General features: G+C 31.8%; 1 protein-coding gene across 3 annotated transcripts in view; it reads right to left on the reverse strand.

Moving 5' to 3' along the window:
* Window positions 1-4,545: 4,545 nt before the first annotated feature.
* The window catches only part of LOC107454538 (uncharacterized), a 125,393-nt gene continuing 113,690 nt past the window's right edge, over window positions 4,546-16,248 (reverse strand). For all 3 annotated transcript variants that reach the window (XM_071185484.2, XM_016071765.4, XM_016071764.4), the window contains 2 exons: window positions 9,552-11,401; window positions 4,546-6,261 (listed from right to left, as the gene is read on the reverse strand). In XM_071185484.2, coding sequence (XP_071041585.2) covers window positions 6,073-6,261; window positions 9,552-11,381 — 2,019 coding nt within the window. In that variant the 5' untranslated portion in view covers window positions 11,382-11,401 and the 3' untranslated portion in view covers window positions 4,546-6,072. The remainder of the gene's footprint in view (window positions 6,262-9,551; window positions 11,402-16,248) is intronic.

Raw genomic sequence — 16,248 nt, forward strand, 5'->3', positions numbered from 1 at the left:
CATATTTTGTCAGTATTTATTTTTTATATGTGTTAGCTTGTTTCAAAACTTTCATATGATTTTCACACAAAGTATTTTTGTTACAACATTATCATGTTTATTTATTTATTTTTTAATTGTTAAACTTTTTATGGCAATACATGAGTCATTTATTTTAAAAACATTTTTGGTACAAATTAAGTTATAGTTGGCACTTGTTAATTAACTGTTTATTTCTATTTCTAAATATTTTTTTAAGAGAAATCTAATGCAGCTTTTAGTAATCATTCTTTTCTGGCAGACTTAATTTTTTTAAATTGATTTAAAAATAAACAGGCTTAAGGAAATACTGAAATGTGTTTTGTACAGCTCATTTAATTTAAATTTGTATTTTCATTATAAAAAGTAAATAAACATAAACCACTAGGAAAATGTTTTTACTACGGATCATTTAATTTTTAAATTAAGTTATCAATATTTCATTTTACAATTAAATGAACTATCTTAATTGAAAAAGTAAAAGATGATACACTATTGGTTACATGTTTTTAGTTCTGGTCATTTATTTTATAAATGATATATCTTGATTGTAAATTAACATTGACCACCTAGTAAAATGTTTTTGTATTTGCAGTTTAATTTAAAAAAGAAGTATCTTGATTAGAAATGTTAATTAACATAGATCACTAGTGATATATTTTTAATACTCATCATTTAATTTTAAAAGGAAAATTCCTAATTTAAAAATAGTTGGTAATAGCACTGTTATAAGTTTTAAATATATTTCAGACAAGCAGTCAATAATTTTGCTTGTAAAAAAATATTATTTTTAATGCAATGGTAGGAAAACTTAAAATCAAAAGCATCGTTTTGAAGATTTTGTCTATTTAATTATTAGCATTGCTACGAGAATCTAGGTCATTAAAATTGATTTTATGTCATAACTTAGTAGTAACGCTAGAAAATTAAACATTTTATGTAATAAAAACTTTTTTCGTCGTTTGTTAGTTAATGTTTAAAATTAATTGGACATAGACCATTTATTATTTGATTTAAACCAAATAGAAGATTTAATTTTTGTATTGAGAATTTTATTATTGATTACTGCTGATTTTTAGTTTGAAATGTTGTATTTTGAATTATAAAAATATTTGGCCTTTTAATTGTTCAATCCTCTTCAGTTTTCCAAAAAAATACAGTAACGCATTTTTATTTGAGCATTAACCCCTTAACTACCTTATTATTTTCAAGAAAACAGTCATAAAAGTGCCTATTTTTTATTTTAAAAAATATATATGTTTAAAAAAAGGTGTATGTACAATATATGTATTCATTTTTGATTTTTTGAACAATTATTTTTGGCTTCAAATTTTAAAATTTTAATTTTTGAAGTGAAGCCGACATTCAGGGTTATTGAGATTGAATGCTGGTTTTCCAGTAAGCAAGAAAAATTAAAAAATACGTGTTTTAAGCATTGCGAAAGAATTTTATTGAACTTTAGCATAATATTAATAAATATTAGTAATTTTTTATTTGATAAATTTCAAAGCATGAGATGCGAGAATGTAAGGCCAACGTCCAGTGTGTAAAATAAGAAACTAAAAAAATTCTGAGCAGAAGAGATGGATATATTTAAACCTTTTTTAGTGCATTACTTTTGAACGCTCTAGCCCAGAAAAATCACACGCGCGAGAAATTGGAGAATAACACTCATCTTGTGATTTTGATGGGAGGGAGAGAGAAGGGGTTAATAGCTAAAAATAATATTTATTATGAACATAACTTATTGAAAGAATTGATCGTAGTTCCTCCATTCTCTAAATAGAATTATAAGGGATGCTTCCAGAGTATTTTGTTGCAATTCGATTCAACCTGTTAAAATTTTAACATCTATCATATTTTAAAATTTAAAAAATAATTAACAAACATGTTTGGTTGCCAGTTTTTTCCTTGATATATTTTTGTCAAAGCTCATGAAATTTTATTTTATTTAAATTTTACTTTGAATGTATCTTCTCTTCTTCTATTTTCTTCTTTACCTAGAAAAAGACTAGGGATCAGACTTTCTCTTTAACAGTTCCGTAGAAAGTGTCCTAGTTTTAAAAAAATTCATCATAAAGTTCTTGTCACAAAGATGTTAAAATATGGGCAAGGTTCATTTATATATATTTACTTCTAATTACCAAATCGATGATATTACTAAGCTAGTTATTGTTTTGAGAAGTTTTATATTTATTTATCTCCAGAATATAATTTTCTTACTTCATATTTGTTTGATTCATAATGTTTTGTCATAAGTAGTGATACTAATAAGTCAGGCTTAAGGTGAATTTTTCAACAAAAAAAAAAATCGAGGCAAAAATCAGCTGCCTAAATAAGCTCAAACCATATTTTAATTTCTTTGAAAATTCATTTTGAAAGCTTGCTTTCTAAAATACCAGTAAAAGGCCGTTTAAATATTATGTAAGCAATTTTTTTTTGTGTGTGGTAATTTTAGGCCTTTTCTCATCACCTTGGCAACAAAAATTAACAAAGTAGAAACCCCTCTGTGCTTAAATAAGAAAATTGCTACACCCCTCCTTTTGTTTTGTTTTATACAAAATCTATGTATTTATTTCATACAGTTTTGAGATATCTAATTTATTTCATAAAATTTTGAAAGAATATTCTTTAAAAATATTTTGTGTTTTCCAGCTGTGATTGAAACTCATTGAAGAATTTTTTTTCCAACTTTTTTCTTTACTAAATTTTAACTTTTAATTTGAATTGATGATTTTGCTAAGTGTAATTTTTTCCAAAAGTTTTTGTTTGATTTCTTTAGTATTTTTTTTTTTTTTTTTAGTTTGAAGTAAAAGTATTATTAGTATCTTAACATAAGTAATGTTTATACCCTCCTTTGCCAACGAAAAATGAGCAAGTCACAAGTTATGCATATTGTGTTGTGTCTCCTTTACTCATTAAATAATATGCTTTTTTACCATTTTAATTAAATTAAAAATGTTTTTTCTGGTGGAGAAGTATTAGGCTTCATAAAGCTAATTTAGGAAATTGTGATACTTTTGTGAAATTTAACAGTGGCCATTTGCTGAATTTTTAACTTTAACACTGGCCACTTTTTCAAAAATTGATAGTTTTACACAATTAAAAAAACTGTTGGCATTAGTTTTGAATGGCATTTCCTTTGAAGTAATTTTAAAAATATGGTTAACATTACAATATTTATAAATTGAAGAAAACTTTTACAAATAAGTGCAAAATAAAGTAATTTTCAGAATATTATGAAATATTTCTCATAGTTTCATATTTGATAATAAAATTGCACACTGTCTGCATTTTCGATTTTAAAAAAAATGAGAAAAAGAAGTGGGACGACTGTCAGACAATTTATAATCCCTATTTATTGTATTTAGTGGGTGGTGGCGACCTTTAACTTTGCCTTGTACTGTGCTCATAAATAAATATATAAATTGTGTAATTAATTCAACTTGGTTTACACATTTTGTGAATTTCTTTCAAAATGAAAGCATCTTACATTTAACTAAAAGCAAATATATGTATTTTATACACATAAATGTATTTATATGTTTAAGAATAAATGGAAAACAACATGGAAAAATAACTTAGATTTATTAAATATTGTTTATCAAATAGATTAATTACAAAGACAGCTATTATTTGGGGAAAAGTTTATATATATTCAGTTTCAGACATAATCATTGGCAATATCAACACAGAAACTCTTGTATGTCTCTTAAATAATGCATTGTACCAGCAACACTCTTTGAATTCACATAATCAAACTTAATCACAAGATCTTTTATGAAAGCTGTTTCTTTTTTTGATGACTTGTTTCTTTAAAAAATAGTTGACTCACAGGGTTACATGGGTTTTAAAATTTAAAAAAAAATTTTTAATTTTTTTTACACATATTAAAAATATTTTACCAACTTATTAGTCAGAGTATAACTCAAGAAGTATTCTTTGAAACTCTTAAGATTTGGCTTGACTGACCAGTTACGAAAATGGAAGTTGGTTGATATGATTTCGCAAAAACTAATGCTCCCCTTAAAATTTTGTATGCACCTAGATAAAATTGACTAATTATTGAATAGAGGATATTTTTTTCTTTAAACACTACTTATTTTGTAAGGCAGGGCTAATTGTGCTCCGGAAAAAATCCGGATTTCCGGATTTTTCGCTAACAGTGATCCGGAAGTTTCCGGAGATCGAAGGTCCAGACGTTTCAAAAAATCATTGATCACAGAAGTTACCGTAAATCAAATTTTCAAAGGTGGAACTTAAAAACATAGTTTATTTTGTTTGTAAGGGAGAGCCAGATACATTTTTTATCAGTAAATAGTTATAATCATAAACTCAAGGAAGAAAGACATATTTGTAAATTTTAATTACTTCTCCTAGAAAAACCTAGTTTAAATTTGTTTCTAATTTTTCAATTTTTTAAATTTTTTTTCTAATTTTTTATTTTTTTTAAACTCGGAAAATTTTCCGGAATTTTGACTTGGGTTCACAATCACCCCTGGTAAGGGAACACGTAAAAAAAATTTCTTTCTTCGTACACAACTCCTCTAGAAATTCAATTTTATTAAAAAATCCTTAGTGCAATTAAAAATTAATTTTGACCAATATGATAATTATTTATAAATTGAATATGACTGTAAAGAGTTGAAATGTTTATCAATGTACAGGGAACCGATTATCCGGAAAGATCGGGACCATCGCTATTCCGGATAACTGATTTTTCCAGTTTTCTGAATGTCTACAAAAAGCCTTTTTTTTTATTGTTAAACCCAACTAAAAAAAAAAAAGGTTTTGGAAATAATCTTAAAAAGAAAAAACGATGAAGTAATACACTAATGATTATTTCCAAAATGATGGTAAGGTAAACATCTTTCAAAACAGAAAGAAAAATCCTAAAATCTTATGAGGAAAAAAAAATTATTTTTTTTTAAATGGCAGGAAAATGTATCGAATTTCGTTCCGGTTTTTTGATTTCCGGATAACGGGTTCTGTACTGTAGCATGAAAAAAATTTTTGGTGCCCGAAACTATAAAAAAAACTTTAAAATTTAAAAATCTAAGCATATTTACTACCATGACAAAACATGGTTTCAAAAACAATGGTTTTGTAGGTGAGAAAGTGTGTGACTGGGGCATTTTTGTCCCAAATGGTAGATAAATGCCATCTGTTGACTTCCGTGCGTCACTGCACTGAGACACAAGAAACAAACATTTGATTGGACAGTTTTAAACATTTGATTGCTAATGGCGAACTGACGAGAGGAAATTTTGCATCCTAAAGTGTCCTGAAGATTCTTTTTTTTTTTCTAAGAAATCTCTAAAAACCAATAAAAATTAGCAGAATTTTTTAGAAATTGTATGAAACATTTCAAAAGTTTTTTGCATGTGCTCCAAGTTTAAATGAAATATTTTCTCTTATGGTATTAAAATAAATATGACTTTGTTTTCCTTTTAAACCCATTTAATTCCTTTAAAAGGCATTGAAGAACTATGAATTATGGGTGTTTTCCAAAGCTCTTTCACTAAATAAAATTTTAAAAAATAGCCACCATTTGCCTTGAACTCGAAGCAAAGATTTAATTTTAAATGTTATATATCACCTTGTAAAGAATTATCTGCTTTTAAATATTTAAAAACTCGCCACTTTGGCAAAATTTGTTCACCTGGATGAAAATTTTTTTTAAATTGACGAATAATTCTTAAATTTTGCAAATATTTATGTGCCTAGATATGCAGCATTGCAGTAACATTTCAAAGATTATATTTAAAAAATACATCGCAAATGCTCTTCAGATTCACAAAGCAGTGACTTTTGCGCCATTTTCTCAATTAGTGCAGAGGGCGCTGACTAAAGTTAGGCTTAACAGTTATATTATTCCGTATGATGACTTCGAAAAGCAGCCTTAATATCATCACTATCTTCCAATTGAGTTATACAAAAGAGAATCACATTGATTGGGATATAATAATTTAATGAAGTCCACATAGTCACTGGTAAGTTATTTGCATTGAAATATTCAATTTAATTTGTATTATTTCCTAAGTATAGTCTTTATCATGCAGGACGCTTGATTCGAAGAAAAACAAAAGTCAGTGCCACTGCTATGCCAACAACCAATATGATGCCTATAGCCATGCCAACCATATTTAAAGCCCTTTTTCTTCTTTTTTGAAGATAACTGCGTCTGTAATGTGCTTCCCATTCTCTGAAATTTATTGGATATGTTCTGTAAAGTTCATCCATCTAAAAACAAAAAAGAGAGTTATTTTGAGTTTCTAAAATGCATCATAAAAATAAATTTGTATTTCTTTTTTGAGATTTAATGATAATTTATCCCTCCTTGCGTTTCTTTCACACTTCGCTGAATTCTTTCTGTTTTGTGCAATTTTTATGTAAGTTTACACTGTCCAAATGGTTTGTAACGGTGTAATGGTGTAAGACATCCCTCTAAGTTGCCAACCAGAAATGTCTATTTTTGGAAAACATAAAATAGTTGTTAAAATATTTCATTATATTTTGAAAGAAGCCGACCTGACTGCGTAGTAGTCAGGGAGCTGATCTCAACTCACAAAGGTCCTGGATTCGAATCCCGGACAAGGAATTTTTTTTTTAGTTTTAACTGACCTAATGCGGGAGCAACGTTGGCCAACCTAATATGGTGCCCCTGAAAGAGTGACCAACAAATCTGACCTACTGATACCTGAATGACGAGTGGCAATCGGGTGGGCATTGGGAAAAAAATTTTTAAAAGAAGAAAAACTTACCAAAGCCATCACTACTTATCTCTAGTTAGAATATTTATATGTCCTATGGAAGTTCACAAAAATATAAGTGTTAAGAAATAGTAGTAGATACATAGTTTTATCCCGATTTTTTATATTGAAGTGGTGCAAAAAGTGGTTTTATGAAATAAGTGTTATAATATGTTATTCAACTGAATGGCTAATATCAACTATTTGCTACCATTTTAGTTCGAAATGTCCCTGCACCTTATAGATATACATCTAGTGAGAGAAACTTAAATTACTAATAAATTGTGGTGGAAGGGAAACTTTTAATTCTAGATAAAAGACAAAATTGAAACAATTGTCCTACTACAATATATGTTTTTGAAAAAGGAAACTGTCCTATAAATATGACGCTGGGCACTAACAGGTTAATCCTCTCAATTAAAATGAATGAAAAAGCGTACCAGGGGGACATTCAAGAAGCTGTTGTAGCGGGCCAAAAAGCCTTTCGGAAATGCAAACTGGAAGTTTCAACCAAACTTTGTACTAGGTTGTAAGCTCAAAAAAGTGGTGTAAGGCTTATTTTCCGAGCATGACATCATTTGATGAATGTCCATCCTACTCGTCAGACCTCAATCCCATGGATTAGAGTGTATATTTCATTTTGGAGACAAGGGTTAACTAAACCACACAAAAGTTTGGACTCACTAAAGCAATCACTTCGACAAGAATGTGATAGATTAAAAATAGACGACATGTAGCTCATTGTTGAGAATTTCAATGAGCGTTTCCTTTTCTAGATCACTGCCAAAGACCGCCACTTTGAAATCAATTAAATTTATTTATTAGTTAAAGTTCACTCTTGGTAATATTTGTCATATAATAAATTAACAAAATAATTGTTAGTAAGTAAACGATTGTTAATTAACAATTAATTACTCATATATTCTTAATTATTTTTAATTAATTGTTGATTGGTAGTAATTAATGATTACTTGTAGTTATCTAATGCGGAAGCCAACTCCGATCAGAATATACTGGCATAACAAGGTGCAAAAATTGTCACTTGTAAGTAGTACTTTTCGAATCCCCATATTGAAAATTTGAACTTTAAATAAAAGTTAGATACCACTGAATGCCTTTCTGCCATTCTCGTTTTCAAGGAATTTTCTAGGCTAGACTACTGAAAATGTTTATATTTAGCTTTCACTCGAGCATTATAAAAACAATCCTGAGATATATTTTGCTTACTCATATATTTACTTTAAATTAAAAAAGAGAAAGAAGAAACAAATTTTTGTAGATACGAATAATTCCTAACATATATATTTCTCTTCTATGTTTATCTATATTTTTTTTTGCTACCACTTTTGAAAAATGTTTCAGGTCATAGCACCCCTGATAGTACAGTGGTCGCAGCGTCCTGTTGAAAATTGAGAACTGGTACACATTTTTTCATTAAGTTTATCAAATAATCTAACTTCAACTTTCAATAACAAGTTTCTGAACTAAATATAAATCCATAAATTATGACCAGGTTGTCAAAATATTTTGCTTCACTCAACAATTAGAAGAAAAATGTCTGAATTCTCTTTCTACCTTTTTTAAAAAATCTTTTATAGGACGCTTTAACCACTGATAGTTCTATAACTAATGATACCCCAAAAAAAGTGCACAAAATGAATAGCTAATGCATCGTACTAATGCTACAAATTCGAACAAAAGTATAAATCAGTGTTGCCCGTCTAAGAAATCCTTACGTAAATTTACGTGAGCTGACCGTTAGTAGGGTGGTCACAGTCTGAAAGCGAATTAAAATCGTTGAAAAAATTAAGCATAACAAAAGGCTTTAATTTAGCCCTACTTAGTGAAAAATATTTGCAAAATAAATTTGTTAAAACTGACCAACTATCTTACTTCTGGACAACATTAAACTGAAATAAAAAAAACTCTTGAAATTTCTAACCCTTATGAAATATTCGCCACCACTTTTTATAACTTTCCAGACTGCTGTCGACATTCTTTTAATATTTTGAATAGGTGGATTGATCAATACTTGACAATAAAATATGTATTTAATAAAAAATGAATTTATTGATATAAAAAAGGGGTGAAACTAATTTATTTATGTGTTACCACAATATTATGCGTGGTGTTCAGTGAGTATCTCTTCTGAATGTTCAAGCTAAGTTCTACGAAGCAGGCACACAACTAGTATTCTAAGAGTAAAACAATGAACGCGCATGTCCCATGTTAGTTAAGAAAAGATGATTAAGAGTCTCTGTCTAAGTTAAGAAACAACAGGAAGTGCGGCACTAAGTCAAGAAAAACTTATATTTTCCGATAATTAACTATAATCCCATAGATACATATTTTTTTAAATAAATAAACAGGATTGCCACTTTCCAAAAAAATTTTAAAAATGGTAGTAAAATATCAAGGAATCAAAATGATTTAACTAATTACCATCGATCAAAATATTTGAAAATTAAATATTTGTGTTACAACTGACCTACTGAATACCTAAAACTGATGTGAAAATAAAGGCTTCGAAATTTACGATAATCTTATGAAATCTTTGTATCCACATTTTAAATTTTTTCTAGATTATGTGGCAACCCTGATAAACGTATCAAATGTTACTAATTGTGACGTGAGGGATGTTTAAAAGCTGCAAACTGCACTTTGCAGGTCGGCTGGTCACTTGCGGTGACCAAACGTTATTAATAATAAATACAATGTTTATGTTTTGTTTTCTGAAAATAGTTTAGTTGTTCAAATTGATATTCAAAGATATTAATTTACCTTTATGGGTTCTTTTAATCCTCTTGGCACTATTTGTGGGGCTTTCTTATTTTTTGAGCCATTTTCTTTTGTAATTTGACCACCATTTATGACGTGACTGTTTAAGTGTGGCAAATTCATTACAAAAGCCGCATTTATAGGTTCACCTTTAATTAGTTTATCGACATCCTTTCCAAGACGGAGAGGAGGTGGATGTATATGCTTGTGTTGAGAAAGATCTGTGTCAGAAGCGAATTTCACTCTTCGATGAGGAATGTAACAGCAGGGGCAGGAGTGGGACGCCAGATGCGACTTGTCTTTGTCGAGTACTGATGCCAAGCAGTGTTCGCACTTGCATTTTTTAGGTTCTCTCAAGGATCGTCTTTCTGATAACGACTTTTTAAGCTGCCCTGAATCCGTGCTCTCGTTTTCTCGAGAACTTCCATCCGGCGAGTACCTTGGGCTATCTTTGGAATTTTCTTTACTGGATGTTGACGTACTTCGATCTTCTGAGGATTTGTGATGTTTTCCCGCGCTGTCCAGATGCATCTGGGAACTAGGATATGGCGCCCATGAATGTCTTGCTCTAGCTATATCTGGAGGGTAATATATAGGGTAAAAAACGTCATCATCAGATGAATGTGGAAAAGAGTGGCGATGCATGCACGAACAGCACATACCTCGTGGAATTTGGGGCAGATAAACATTGTCGTAACTCCAGTGACCTGGGAGCAATTGGTGAAAGGCTAAGGGCCTGTGAACATTTTCGCACAGTTTGCATTTATGGGATTTCTTCGAATCTGAAGAATCTTGAGTGCTTGAAGTGCTTTCTCGTTTATGGTCCTTGTGTTTAGCGGCACGTTGTTGATATTTTCGTGGCTTTAAGTAACTACTCGAACTTGAACCACTTGAATCATCTTGGCGAGTAACTCCGTTCGAGGTAGATTTGTTTGAGAAGTTTAATGTCTTTGGTGTGGTAGAACTAGTGGTACTCCTACGATCAAGAGATTTGTCGTTTAAGTCTAAAGCGCTGTCGGTGCGAGTGACTGAATTATTTGACTGCGGCAAATTACTGCTTCTATTTGGCACTTTGGTGTTGAGGGCTCTGGTAAGGGACTTCATTAGATCAGTTTTAGTTTTTTCCATGTCCGGTTCCACGGGAGGTTTAACTTCAAGAGAATCTAGAAAAACTTCTTCAGGGCGATCGTTTCCTCTTTCCAACAGTTTCTGCAACCTTTCCCTGACTGCTGAATTTGGTATTTTCACTTCTTTTTTCGGCAAGTAATCGTTGTTGGTAACGTTTTCTGTAACCGTACTTGACATAGTTAAACTGTCGAAGGGATCTTGTGACGATTCGCTGCTACCCCCGAAGTATGAATTGGCACTGAAGGTCTGACTACAATTGGAAGAGTTTGACGAAGATAGTACAATCACGTCCTCTGGGTACGAAACACGGTGAACGTCAGCCGATACGATTACTGCTTCTGGTTGGGAGCATTCATCAGAATCGGAGCTCATGTGTCGTGCTTCCAAAGAAACGACATCGTCCGTCAGGCTTCCTGCTGTGGTCAGACTTTTTGGATGACTGCAGGAGGAATAACCAGTATCATCAGAAGCTCTTGTTTCGTTTTCTCTCCTCTCTTCGCTGAGGGATCTTTTTAAATGGATGGATGAGGAGACGCTCTTAGTGTCCTCTTCTTCGTCCTCAAATATAGGGTTAACCCTGTTGACGGAATAGACTTCAGGAAATGGGGATTTGGTGAGATGACTACAGTATAAAGGATCATCAGTAAGGACGAAGGGGAGAGGCTCTCTGTGGGCCTGCCAATGTCCTAGAAGTAGCTTCAACATTTCTTCTTTTTTCCACCAACCTATAAAAGGAAAATAACGAGTGAGTTTCAGTTATGCAATTTAAAACTTATCTGATACTCTCTTGTAATCTTTACAGTCCTGGAAAACATTGAGATACAAAATCACAACCTTGTTTTGTAGCGCGTTGCTAAAAGCTACGATAGGTGTTTCTTCATATCAGAAAATTGTAAGGGTTGCCGGCGCCTCGTTAAACTCGATCTCCCTCATACAGTTTTAACATTTCGATTTCAAACTTAGTAAATGTACTATTGAATTGCATTATTATATATTTTTTCATGATTTTTTTAATATTCAAAAATCATGTGAACCTGGAAATTGTAGCGTTCCACAATATTTGCAGTGGCTGTGAAATATGGATTGAAAAAAAAATTTAAATAAGTACTAAAATTTTCGCTAAACACCTAAAAATATCATAACTTGCTCATAAGCTCGTTTTTAAAAATATTTAAATGTCGTGGTAAGCAATATATTTTAAATATATAGTTGAAATATACATTTTGAATACGCATTTTTAATCTTTGAAAAATATCTCTGAAGAAGTAGGCATCCCTTTAAATGTCTGCTTTGAAAAATTATTTGTAACTAATTAAAGAAAATTAAGATTTTCAAATAATATCCACCATTTTTTTATTTTAAAAACCTTTTAAATCAGGACAGAATTAGAATTTATACATTTAATCTTATTAAATTATTAAACACATCACAATCAAAATTTATTTTGGTGTCTGAGGTCGTTTACGACCCTTTTCCCATCCATCTTGAAGATTTAACCTTAAAGTGGTACTTTTGCTTAACTGGTATGCAAATTGGAGTGAAAAGAAAATTAAATATTTTGCATTCTACATAAAGATGCGTCGCTACAAAAATAAGCAGCCTTATGTCTTCTTTCATGTTTTCAAAAATAACAATTTCATGAATTCCTACTGCAACACAGTTTCTGGGTTTTTTAAAAAAAATTTCAATTAAGCTTCGCAATACGATGGTCTAAAAAAAGCAATGTTGAGATTGCGATGCATATTCTTTCGTTGGGTATTTTGGATCTTGCTTGCGCTATTTTTCGAAGTATTTTATTCTGACATTTTTTTGAGTTTGTCTAAGAGTGACGGGGAGATGGCACTAAAGGTTGGCGTTTAAGTTTGAGTTCCATTTTAGAGTTTTGAAGAAAAATGTGCTGTTTGTGACAGGCTAATTGTGCTTTATTGATAATTGTTTTTTTTAATTTTATAACCGTCGTTGAACAGCCGATGCAATTTTATGGGTTTACTACTACTGCTAATGTTCAACTCCGTAGCCTTGTAATTTTTGAATCCAATCCAGAAGACAAAGGAACTCCTGGATCGAGTATTGTGAGAAATTTGCCATCTTGGAAAACTTTTTGATGGAGCTAACCCACATTTGCTTTACATGGAGAGGAAGACCACGAGAATCTCCCACGGTTAGCCTGACGGCAAGGGAACTGTAACCCATGATCAATCTACCACTGAGGATATTTCACGTCAGCACTATGGTCGGTACAAACCGGATGCGGAATTCGTATCGACTGGGATTCGAACCCTGTTCGCCGCTTTGGAAGGCGAACGCTCTATCCCCTGAGCCATCGCGGCTTTTGAGAATTGATTACGACTACTAATGTTCAACTCCGCAGCCTTGTAATTTTTAACCAATCCAGAAGGCAAGGAAACTCCTGGATCAGTACCCCCAGATGTATTGATTTGTTATGGGAACATGGAGGACTTTGATACTTGACAGATTTAACGTGCATCAGTCACCATTTACTACATGGGGAATCTTCGGCCGGCGGGGATCGAACCCACGAACTCTTGGACATGGGCCCAGTGCCCTACCAACCAGGCTATCCCAGCCCTTTGATAATTGATTTGACATAATCTTTCCAATTAAAGATATTTCGCGCTTTTCACAATGGCTACAACTTTAAACACGATTTTTTCATGTCTTAATTACTGGCCTTATAATCTAGTGGTAATAAAATATTAATAAGCAACAATTATAAAAATCATAGCGATGGTTTGCGATGACACATCAGAGGTTATATCGGTCTGCGAAAAAAAATTTAAAACTCTCTTCATACAAGAAAAAAACATTAACGCCCATTCCCATATTTCCTGTGAATAAACTTATGAAAAGAAGTGAAAACAATCCGAAGAGTTAGATGAGGAAAAAAAAGTGGTGGGAAATTAGCGAAGAAAAGAAAATATGTTTGATGAACAATCGAATGCAGGGGTGTAACTTTTTTCATATGTTAACGCCTCGTTGAACGAGAGGTAAATAAAGGATGAAAAAATAACGCATAGTCATGGCATTTATGGCCCATTGATTTCTCCTCTATGATTGGAAAACATCTAGAATAAATATTATTGTTAAACACTACTGATACTGATATTTAAAAGTAGTCCATTTTTTTCAATTCCATAGCCTTGTAATTCTGAACCCAACCCAGAGTATAAGGGAATTTTGGAACCTAGCATTGAAACGAACTTGCCTTTATAAAGGGCATCTAGAAGACCACTTTATTTCATAACCGGCGTATAACAGCCGATCCAATTCTCAGCTTACGTTTTCAATGTTCAACTCTGTAACCTTGTAATTTTGAATTCAACGCAGAAGACAAGAGAGCTCCTGTGGCATTGGGACAAACTACCTTTGTGGTGGACTTGTTGATTGAACTAACCCACATTTGCGTTACTTTGAGAAAGAAAAACCACAAAAATCTTCCACGGTTAGCCCGACAGCAAGGAGAATCTATCCTAGGATCCGCCTACCACTGAAGATATTTTACGGCAGCATTGTGGTTGGTGCAAGCAGGAAGCAAAATTCTTAACAACTTGCCACCACTGGGATTCAAACCTGGGTCCCCTCATTGGGAGGCGATCTCTATCCTCCGAACCACCTCGACTATCCATTTGATAAATTAAAACCACAAATGCAGGGGTCCGTCCAGACATTTTGTGAAAGGTCCGTTTTTCGCGAAATTGTGAAAAAATTACTCACATTCTTTCAACCAGGGTCCGCTTTTATGAATTTGTGCAAATAGGGTCCGTTTATTGCAAAAATAAAATTTTTTCAAGGAGTTTTTAAATTGTATAGACATACAAGATTATGCTCAAAACTGTCAAATTGTAATTAAAAAAAATTAAATTTTAAAAAATAAACAATTCGTTTACATCAATCTTTCTTGTTTTCTGCCCTGGAAAGGGTTTATTCGATTAACAAAATAACAATGAAGATAAAAAAATTTGTGAAGGGTCCGATTAAAAGAAAAATCATTTTGTGAAGGGTCCGTTTTCAAGTTAAAATATTTTGTGAAGGGTCCGTTTTTATGAAAAGATATTTTGTGAAGGGTCCGTTAACGGACCCAAATTTCTTCTAAACAGACCCCTGAAATGCCAACTGATCCACTTTTGAAAAATATTTTACAAAGTAAGTAGATTTTCAAACGCTAAAACTTTATGAGTATACTAACAAAAAAAAATTCCTTTATTTTTTTCTTCTTTTGAGTTATAATTTAAAAACCTTAATACGAAATATTCATTGATTTATTGTTAATCATACACATGCAGATTTCTGTGCTCATTATGAAGATGGCTTGACAAATACTTGTCTAGTTGGAAAACATATAGCACAAATCAGAGAAAGACATCACGAAGATAAATCTAGGGCAACTGCAGGATTCGAACCCGATATCTCAACGCGACAGAGCGTTTGACGAATTGGCAAGACTGCTCCGTCAGAAAGGCCCCTTATTTGCAGGAATCTCGTGTTGTTAAATATAAATAGTGGTAGTAGAATCATGTGTTTTGTCAGTTTTTGGACAAAACAAGATGTTTTTAAAACGGCATATTTATTTTACTCCGTTTCACCTCAAGTTGGCACTGGAGAGTAAGGCAGGTAGACTGGATTGCAGTCGTTGTCATAGAAACTAGGTTACTCTAAGTTAGTAGGGGGAATGAGGTAGCAAAAAAAGGAGAGAAAGGGGCCAATATTGGCGGTAAAGAAAACAAAGCGCCAATTTTTTTTTTATCAAGAATTTTACTATAATAATGAACAAAATACAGAAACGAACAAGTTTTTTTCAACAGCATTTCTAATAATAATTGATTTGAGATTCTAATTGTAAGCTGATTTCTTTATGATTTTTAAAAAACAGATTTTTCTTATTATATATTTTTTAACTAAACGAAACAAAATTATATTTAAAAAGATAATATTTTTTTTGTTAAATCTAAGTTAAAAAAAATACTCAGTTGATCATAAATACTTTACTTTAGATAATTATTTTTGTAAGCTGTCCGCGCCCTCATTGGCGAGATTGTAATGCGCCAAGCGTAGCTTTCTAGCGTTCTTTTCTCATTCAATAAAAAATTACCAAACGTTACAGTCCACTAGACTCTATTAGCTCCGACATCTTTGGTCCTAGCGACCTGGAGCAGAACTAGCCTCAATATGAGCACAATTAAGTCAATAACAAATCTTAATCGCCAACGTGGGGCAATTAAAACAAAAATAAACAAAATCCAAAAATTTTTGGAAGAACATTCAACGCAGCAGGATGCAAGCGCCGCTGCCATCATTCTCAAAAAGAAACTGAAAGTAGCAATGGAACTACAAGCATCGATATCAGAACTGATAAAAGGATATACGCTACTTCCGGAAGAAATTGATCTGAAAGATAATCTAGATGTTGCTCAAGATATAGAAGATGAAATCGAAGAAATAGAGGTAAAGATTAATATTTTACTCTCTAAAATTGATAATAATAAACCCAATGAAACGGAATCAAATGCTTCATGTACCAACATATATAAAATTCCGGATTTACCCCTACCTT

Source organism: Parasteatoda tepidariorum, chromosome 5, assembly GCF_982258835.1.
Source record: "Parasteatoda tepidariorum strain Cologne lab strain chromosome 5, Ptep-v5.0, whole genome shotgun sequence".
Lineage (NCBI taxonomy): Eukaryota > Metazoa > Arthropoda > Arachnida > Araneae > Theridiidae > Parasteatoda > Parasteatoda tepidariorum.